The following is an 8934-nucleotide window of genomic DNA, read 5'->3' as shown; positions in this document are numbered from 1 at the left end:
GATGAAGTAACACCAAAAAGAGAAACGGACTGAACCTGTGTCATGTGAACACATTGCTTTGCTATTTTAATGTTCCATTAGTCAGCTTCTTTGAATTAAAGTTCATTTGAAATCCATGCTAAGTTTTAAAGGTCTAATCTAGAGGAAATGTATTTTATTAGTCTATCATATAAATGTAGCTAACATTTTATCAAAAAAATATTTTAAAAAATTCTCAACACAACAGAAATGAAATAAATCAGCGTCAAAGTCAGTCTCAAGATTTTGTTCAAAAATGTCACTCAGATTCGGCAAGTTCCAGGACTCCCCGGAGTGTGACGTCACGTCACGACAACATTTAGCCAGAGAGTGAAAAAGCTAGCAAAGATGGTGAGGAAGTGTGTTGTCTACGGCTGTTCTGCGTCAAATGCCAAAGGAGTTTTGTTTACGTGAATGGCGGAAAGGCAGGTTATGGACCAGGTTTGTGAAGACAAAGCGGGCGTATTGGACTTACAAATCAAAGTGGACAGTAATATGTTCCGAGCATGTCACGGAGGACTGCTTTGAAAAACCGGTACAGCGTTCACTTGGCTTTGGTAGCCATTGAGTACGTATGTGTTCAATTGTTTAGTATTGACAATTATCTACCTCGTTTTAAATGTAAGTAAAATATTGATACAGATATAGATGACAGCTAATATCCGTATCATGTGATGTTTAAGAGGTGACGAAATTTGGACACTCTATAAAGTTAGTACTGTTGACGCTGAGGTCTTGCTGAAATTCGACTACGGCATTGTGTGCTCTCAAGTGTTAGGTGCATTACTTAAAATGAGGGCTAAATCTTTAAACGCAGAACGATACCGAAGGTTTTGATTTTTGTTTTCTGCCGACTCAGTCGCGAGTACAACAAACGACTCACAGTTGTGTCCAAGCAACATCAGACATTTAAACGTGTTTTAAATTAATTATTTCGTCAACAAAGTGTACGTACATTTATTGAGGCACCTACTAGTCTGTGTTTTGGGTGCAGAGTTCCACATCGCTTCGTCAGGTCTTGCCGAATTATGTCCTTGTGTTGCATTCGTCAACTCAGATTTCAACATACATGGTTGAATTACACCTGCATGGGATGTTTTTCGAACATGGGAAGAATAAGAAAATCCCTCCTCTTCAGACAAAGCATTCCATAAAAACTTTTTCATCACTGCTGTCTATCTTATCTAGATCCCACTCGCAGAATGAAGGATTGTCTATGTTGGAGGCCATTTTCTTAATAGTGCTGTCTCGGCGTGACGTCACACGGAAGCAGCTTCAACCGAGCCTGGATTTGACACACATCGGAGGCATTCGGATTACAAAAAAAAAAATGTGCACTTTGACGCTAATTTATTTCATTTCTGTTGTCTTGAGAATTTTTTAAATATTTTGTAATGAAAAATTAGCTGCATTTGTGTGATATATAACTAAATAACATATAGGTCCTCTGGATTAGACCTTTAAAAAAAGAAATGTATGTCTGGAATGTGCGTGTAGTATAAGTCTTTAACTTAAATCTTTTTTTTTCTTTTATGAATCTATACTTTTATTTAAGGAAAATTTTCAGCACCACCACAGCCCTTTTTTTTTCGTTTGCTCTTTATTTGCAATAATCAAATTTGCCTCTAGAGAGCAATATTTTAATTGAAGGCTGTAATGTTGCTTCGCAGAGATCGTCAGAAGAAGAAAGGCAGCAGCGTTGTACTTCCGGACGAATGCTGACGCGTCCCTCCTGAGCGCTCCTCGCGACGTGTCAGTCCTGCAGTGTCGGCAGCCGAGACCCGTTCAGTCACTCGTCGCGGCGATGGCGCCCAAAGTCACCATGAAACAGCAGTCAGAGGAAGACCTTCTCCTCCAGGACTTCAGCAGAAACCTCTCGACGAAGTCCACCGCGCTATTCTACGCCAATGCGCTCATAGTTTCTGCCATCCCCATCTGTGAGTACTTAGCGGCTGCTGCTAACTTGCTAACTGCAACTCGAAGCTATGATCAAGCATCGAGAGATTTAAAAAAAAAAAACACGAGGCTAAATTTAACTCGTAAATAATATTTATGGTCAGCCACAAGGGATTTCTTATATTATATTGGCTAACGTTAGCATCGCTGTGTTACTACTAATAAGAAAAAACCTCTTAGTGCAACCTGTAATAAGTTTAATTTGGTTCTTGCATGTCTCCAGGGTTGTTCTGGAGGATTTGGCACATGGACCTGGTCCAGTCTGCCTTCCTGTACACCGTGATGACGCTGGCCAGCACCTACCTGGTCGCCTTCGCCTACAAGAACGTCAAGTTTGTTCTCAAACACAAGTAAGATGCACGGTCGTAACGCTGTCTGACATTTTAATCAGCATTTTATTCAATCGGGTATGATTCTCATTTTTTTTGTGTTGTAAAGAGTGATGTGTTTTGCAGATTTCATGTGACAATGTAATCATATTGCTGTCAAACGTTTAGGGCCTCTACTGATGTATTCAGTTCACTGAAACCAGATTAAGATTTGTTGTTGTTGTTGTTTTGAGGTGGTGGGGCCTGGCGAGCCTTCACTGATCAAACGCCTGATATAATTATTCTACAGTCATGCATGGTGGTAGCATTTTTTTGTAAAGCTAATAAAAGCCATCTATAATTTCGTCAATTTGAGGCCCTTTTTTTTTAACTTATGAAATATGGTATATTTTTAGCATTTTTCAAACTGGTTTTGTTGCAATTAGGTTGTTTATTTGGTAGTGCTATTATTTTATAATCCCCGTATAGTCCTGGAAACATTTCTCACCATTTGTCAACTTTTCTTTGTGGATCTTTCCAGGGTTGCTCAGAAACGCGAGGATGCCGTTTCCAAGGAGGTGACCAGGAAGTTGTCAGAGGCAGACAACCGCAAGATGTCCCGCAAGGAGAAAGATGAGAGGTGACAGATACGATCAAGAAATTGCACAAGATTATTTTTTTTTATGTAGAATAAAATAAACAGCAGACTTGAATTTTTTTTCTTACTGCAATAGTTTAAACTGCTGTTTTGTTTTTTTTTTTTTTTTAGGATCCTGTGGAAGAAAAACGAGGTTGCTGATTACGAGGCCACCACCTTCTCCATCTTCTACAACAACACGCTCTTCCTGGTGCTTGTCATCGTGGCCTCCTTCTTCCTCCTCAAGAACTTCAACCCCGCCGTGTATCCTTTCTGATCGTCTCGCTCGAACGGTTCAGTCGAAAGTGTTTCATGCCAAACAAACAAAAATGTTATCTTTTTACCTTAACATACTTTTTCCCTCCCAGTAACTACATCTTGTCAATCGGCGCTTCCTCCGGACTCATCGCGCTGCTGTCCACTGGATCCAAGTAGATGATGAGGATGAGATGGAGCAAGATTGGGATGTTTGTGTTGAATACGTTTTACTAAAGTTGACAATGGGGAACAATCAAATTTAAACTTCATGAAATTCATTTTCTAAAATCTGGAGAATTGCTCCAGGTGTATCTTTTTTTTTTTTTTGTAATAAAAATGATCCTTGGTATTTGCTCATTCTGTGTGGTAAATAACTTTTTTTTGGAATTGCTAGTTTTGATCAGAAATAACTACAAGAAAACGGCACACATTTCCATTGGTAAAGAATTTGCTTGGGATCTCATCCTTGACACTTAAATCGGGGGAAATAACACTTATGGTTGGGATGTGGCGTCAACTAAAAAGTGGTTTTCAGTTTATACAAGATCACGGATATGCGGCTGAAATGAGTTTCAGCTGCAAGATGTTCGGTGTGATGGTCTAAGCGCTCCCGTTGCTGAAGTCTTCTTGTGATTAATGCGCATGCGCGTATATTTTGCAAGCTTCCAGACATTCTTAAATATCTGCATCCATGCTTCGTTTGCCATCCGGCAACTTATCGCAGAGTTTTCACGTTCGCTATGAACGCCTCAGAAAGACGAACACAGCGAATGTGCAGATGTGTATACTTTTATTTTAAGGTTAGGTTATTACGTATGTTAGCTCCCTCTATGTAGAAGAAGGGGAACTATGAGACCGGGTGACTTCCCAGTATGCGTCTGCTGCGTACCCAGAGTTCCCCTGTTAGTAACGCATGCGCATTAATCACAAGGGGACTTTTCAGCATGGGGGAGCGCTCAGACCGTCACGCCGGATAAGTGGATAAAATTTATATCTTTATCATTCTTGATTCTTGAGTAAAGTTACTGATTGCATCTTTCCGTGATACATTGCAGTCATATCAGAGCTTTTAATTGGCCCAAAGCTAAGCTTTGTTTTATTGGTGCATTATGCAGTACTATGTATGATCCCATACGTACTGTATGTACTACTGTGCCATTTTAAATAGTTATATTTAAAAAAAAAAAAAAAAATCAGTACAACATACAGAAACGTCCACATTATTTTGTGGACCCTCACGCTACAGCTCTCGACCTGTTTGGGAAGTGCTGGTATAAAGAACAAGATGTGCTGTACTCGAATTTTTATGTTTTATTCCCCATAAGAACAACCGCCAGAGCAGAGTTGACCATTTAGTCTGTTGGAACATGTTTCTGATTCATTTCCCCTCAAAATCTGTCAAATGAAACACTGTACTTGACTGGGGCGTTTATTGTTCAAAATGAAATGTCCTTGTCCTTCAGAACACACTTCGGAATTGTGTGACTCGACAATGCAACTTGGAAAAAGAACTATTTACATCATACTCATGAATCAAACCATTCATATACAGTAGAATACAGTTCTCAAATGCACGGGCCTTCTACATATTTGATATATTACAAGGCATACCCTAGCATTCTATAATACTGTACATCGCATGAAACTATGGCTTCAAACGCCACTACGGTACCCAAGAAGGAATACTTTCAAATCATGTCAAAATATTTGTGCCTATATGCCATTTTACATTAAATCAGCCACTATTATGACGTGAATAGCTATTTTTTCCAACCATTTGCAGTGAAGAATTCCTCGATGGTCAGGAAACTACATGGGGAAAACATGTGAAATTACAGTAAATGCAGCTGGAAAAGAAATAGCAGCACATTTTCCTCCTCTCGTTCAGTTCCTCTATTGACCACAAGGGAGCGACATCTTTCCATCCATCCACTAATCATCTTTTTTTTTTTTTTTTTTTTTTTTTGGACTAGTTTATCCTCACAAGGGTCGCAGGAGTGCCAGAGCCTATCCCAGGTGTCATGGGACAGGAGGCCGCCAGCCAGTCGCAGGCAACAGACAACAGTCGCACTCACGATCACACATGGGGGCAATTTTAGAGTGTCCAATTAATCTTGCATGTTTTTGGAATGTGGGAGGAAACCGGAGCGCCCGGAGGAATCCCACGCAGCCACGGGGAGAAAATGCAAACTCCACACAGCCGGGGCACCGGGATTGAACCCTGGACCTCAGAACTGTGAGGCCAACGCTCTTCACTAGTTGCGCCACCGTACTATTGACCTCTTTCCATCTGGCCAAAAGGAGCAGGAAAGATCCCCCCCCCACGCTGCACCTCCCCCAAGCTTTTTAGTGGGTGGGGCGGACAAAACCACATGATTTAATTGTGTGCTTTGTTGAACGCAAGCAACAGAGAAAATATGAATGTATTAATTTGCATCAATTATGTTAATATTGGGCTTGCATTGCAGTGCAGTGTCGTATATTGACTGCATGCAATCTACTTATAGGGAGTACATAATTGGGGATTGTTGGGTGTATATATTCATTATTAGATGGGCTATTATAGCAACATTCTTAAGACACTTTCCCACACTTAATGGACCTTTCCGACCAGTCAATCACTCGTACAATAATAGCCAATAGCATTGTCTTAACCCCTGGCTTGACACGCCCTACTCGCCGTATTGTCCCACAAGTAAAACTGGTTGTCAGTAGTGTGCGCTTGGAAAAGTTTCCAAGTAAAAAGTACTCACCCTGCTTTACATGCGCAGTATGATTCCGCTATTTTATCCTGTTGGAGTTCAATATGAAGCTTGTGAGGTGTCAATTACCCCCCCCCCCCATCGATCGCCAACGTATCGCTATACCTCTGACATTGCCTCCTGCTCAGTCCAAAATCTTAATTCCGTGTACATATCCTTGCGTGAAATAGTTGAGACCTCCCTGTAGAACTCTCTTGGACAAGTCTGACGCATTTGGCAAAAAACATATATCGTAATATTATCTGGAATACGCGACAGAGAATCAACTTCAAACATGTTCTGTTCAATCGCCATTTTGAAAGCTTGTGGGACATGCCTGTGGAGGCGGAGCTTAAGATCGCCATCGGAAAGGTCCATTGAGTGTCAGCGTACACCTGGCAACTTTTAAAGAGATCCTGATTCAGGCCGAATCATTTTTACTTTTTGTCTGGATCTTGAAGGTTTTGCGTTAACACTGGCTGGTATTCGGAACTCTTTAGAATTCTCTCCACCTTGATTGAAGTTCTCCATGCAGTTCCAGGCGCTAAAACCAATCCCACCGCAGGACCCTAAAACCTTGGCTTGAACAGGGCAGGGAGACATTTTCTATCCACTTCACATTTGTCTGATTGGATGCCAAATTGTTGCATCATGTTCAAGATCCTACTTTGCTGAGTTTACGTTCTTGCTCTGTGTGAAAGGCAAAAGCGGATAAATCCGTGCTTCTCTCTTCCGGTTCCGCTGCTGCTCTTTTGTGGAATCTCTGCGGAATTGACTTAAATTTCTCCCTTACTGGACGTACGAGTCGCTTTCAAGCAAGGCACTTTTTTTCTTGAAACGCCTCCTGATGTGCCGCTCGTCATGTTGAGGTCGCTCTAGAGCAGGGCTGGGCAAAATATGGCTTGTGGAAAACTGTTCAATCCAATCTACTGAGCACTTGCATGACCAAGAGTCCAGCATATAAACATATGTATATCTATATACAATTTTATATGTGTCCCAATGCGTCAATGCTTTGTTTAGTAGAGTTTTTACACCAGGTGATCTTCCTGGCACAGCCCACGAAATTTTTAAGTACGCTTGGGACTCCTGGTTCGGTACTTGGGGCACTGATTTACCACAAAATAACAGAATTTTGATGTATGTATATCGGTAACGTATGATAATTTTACTATTAGAAGAAACTGTTTTGCTTTAACTAATCTGACATTCCCATTTTTCCTTCTCTGGCACATTTGTCCACCAGGCACTGTTTCTACCTCAAGCTGGAGGTGGTAATTTCATACCAGTAGCTATAAAGCGAAGTGTGGAGAGTCTCTGTCAATGGGGGTGTTCATAGCCACACTCTCTCTTTTATGTCCCACCCATTTCCCGTGCATTATTCAACTATAAATACACCTGCCAGGGCAATTTCTTTCTTCCTTTGCAATCTTGCCGTATTATTTGTAGTTCAATAAAATATAATGCAGAATAGCATCCAGGTATCTAGAGCCTAGAAAAAAATGTTTCCTGGTGTTTTTGCATTGCAGCGAGATAATATGTGTGCAAAGGTCAACGTTCAGGTGTGCATTTGTTAGTTATTACTTGTAACTTGTTCTCGATTGTCCAGTTCTGTCGCGTTTGGCATTGTCGTCACTCTGTACACGGCTGGGTTCAACTTTGAAATGTGGCTCCGGAGCACCAAAGTTTGCCCACCCCTGCTTTAGACATGCTCTACTTAACAGGCTGCGCCACATGTCAGGACTAGTGCTAAAGAGGTCACGTGGACTAAGGTCAACTAGAAGCGTCAAAGAGAGACTTGAAGAGTTTCGCACCCAAAGCGAGCCTCGCTAAACCCGGCAGGACGGCTCGGACATACCATGTCATGCAACGGGTGGGGGTTGGAGGGGGTCTGATCCAGTCCGAGGCAGGCCGCAGCAGGTCCGTGTTAGCGGTATGACAAGTCTGTATCAGATCTCGACCTCTTCCTGTTCCGACAAGCAAGATCTAGGAGCGGTAGTCCTTCTTGCTGTAAGGCCTGTTGCCCAGAATGTGGTCGATTTCAGACACCACGTGAGAGGTCATCTTGGGAAGGACCTGGATGAAACATGACCACAGACAAATGGAGAATTGTGATACATTTGGATTCTGGCAAGAGTTACCCCCCTCGGCTCGGTGGGGAGTGAGCTCACAGCTCTGGCCCTCGGCGGAGCTCCCTCCCTAGCGAGCCCCGGAGCGAGACTCGTCAGAATCCGCGTCGTTCCGCCCGAAGAACCACCCGAATATTCAACATTATTTACAGCAATTTACAGGTTTAAATCTGTCTGGAAGTATTCCTCAGTCTTCCCGATCGACCGATGCTGCTATTTCTTCATCAGATGAGGATAAATACGAGAAATCAGCACTGGGCATAATGGTGTCCCATGAAGTCGAAAATATATATTTTTTTTACTTTCCTAAGATTGTAAATGCATCTTCAACATGTGCGCATGTTCTCACCTGTATGGCGCCGAGGTTTTCTGTCAGCTGCTCGGGGTTGGACGTTCCCAGCAGGACTGAACTCACCCCTTCGTTCCTTAAACACCAAGCTGCAGACAGAGGACCGGGAGGAAGTGTAAGATGCTGCGACATCCATTTTTTTTTTCTGTTCAAGTCCCCGATAAAACACTAATAACCACCTTTCTAATGTGTTTTTAATTATGAAAATAAATAAATAAAACATCTACAGTACTGTGCAGTATTAATAGCATATAGTAGTATCGTAATTAAATAGAACTTAATTAGGACTACCGCAATTCCCGGCCTACAGAGCGCACCTGGATATAAGCCTTACCCAGTACATTTGTAAAGGAAATACCATTTGGTACATGCATGCGCCGCAGCTGTGTAAAAGCCGCGAGTGCCCAGATTGAAACCCACATTGAAACACGAGATATTTACAAAAAAAGACGGTACACAGAGAGTTCAATGCTAACACTAACGCTAGCGCCACTCTAACAAGGCCATTTAAAAAAAAAAAAAAAAAAAAAAAAAAAAC

The 8934-nt window shown here is 41.9% G+C and overlaps 2 protein-coding genes across 4 annotated transcripts in view; one reads left to right on the top strand and one right to left on the bottom strand.

Moving 5' to 3' along the window:
* The first annotated feature begins 326 nt into the window (after positions 1 to 326).
* ssr3 (signal sequence receptor, gamma) lies at positions 327 to 3526 on the top strand. Its single transcript, XM_061827982.1, has 6 exons — positions 327 to 459; positions 1689 to 1955; positions 2198 to 2324; positions 2824 to 2922; positions 3052 to 3183; positions 3288 to 3526. Exons 2-6 carry the CDS (start codon positions 1823 to 1825, stop codon positions 3352 to 3354), a joined length of 558 nt encoding a protein of 185 aa, XP_061683966.1. The 5' UTR covers positions 327 to 459; positions 1689 to 1822; the 3' UTR covers positions 3355 to 3526.
* Positions 3527 to 7783: 4257 nt separating this feature from the next.
* Positions 7784 to 8934, bottom strand: part of kcnab1a (potassium voltage-gated channel subfamily A regulatory beta subunit 1a) — a 69967-nt gene continuing 68816 nt past the window's right edge. For all 3 annotated transcript variants that reach the window (XM_061827978.1, XM_061827979.1, XM_061827981.1), the window contains 2 exons: positions 8397 to 8485; positions 7784 to 7994 (listed from right to left, as the gene is read on the bottom strand). In XM_061827978.1, coding sequence (XP_061683962.1) covers positions 7905 to 7994; positions 8397 to 8485 — 179 coding nt within the window. In that variant the 3' untranslated portion in view covers positions 7784 to 7904. The remainder of the gene's footprint in view (positions 7995 to 8396; positions 8486 to 8934) is intronic.

The sequence above is a fragment of the Syngnathoides biaculeatus genome, chromosome 8, assembly GCF_019802595.1.
Source record: "Syngnathoides biaculeatus isolate LvHL_M chromosome 8, ASM1980259v1, whole genome shotgun sequence".
Taxonomy (NCBI): Eukaryota; Metazoa; Chordata; class Actinopteri; order Syngnathiformes; family Syngnathidae; genus Syngnathoides; species Syngnathoides biaculeatus.
The sequence above is the reverse complement of the archived record's forward strand: the minus strand, read 5'-3'. Positions and strand labels throughout refer to the sequence as shown.

Bases quoted from the DNA above. Each gene is read 5' to 3' on its own strand.
- ssr3 (XM_061827982.1), top strand. From the start codon at position 1,823: ATGGCGCCCAAAGTCACCATGAAACAGCAGTCAGAGGAAGACCTTCTC. The intron at 2,325-2,823 runs GTAAGATGCACG...GGATCTTTCCAG, and splicing joins AAGTTTGTTCTCAAACACAA to GGTTGCTCAGAAACGCGAGG. The intron at 3,184-3,287 runs GTATCCTTTCTG...TTTCCCTCCCAG, and splicing joins AAGAACTTCAACCCCGCCGT to TAACTACATCTTGTCAATCG.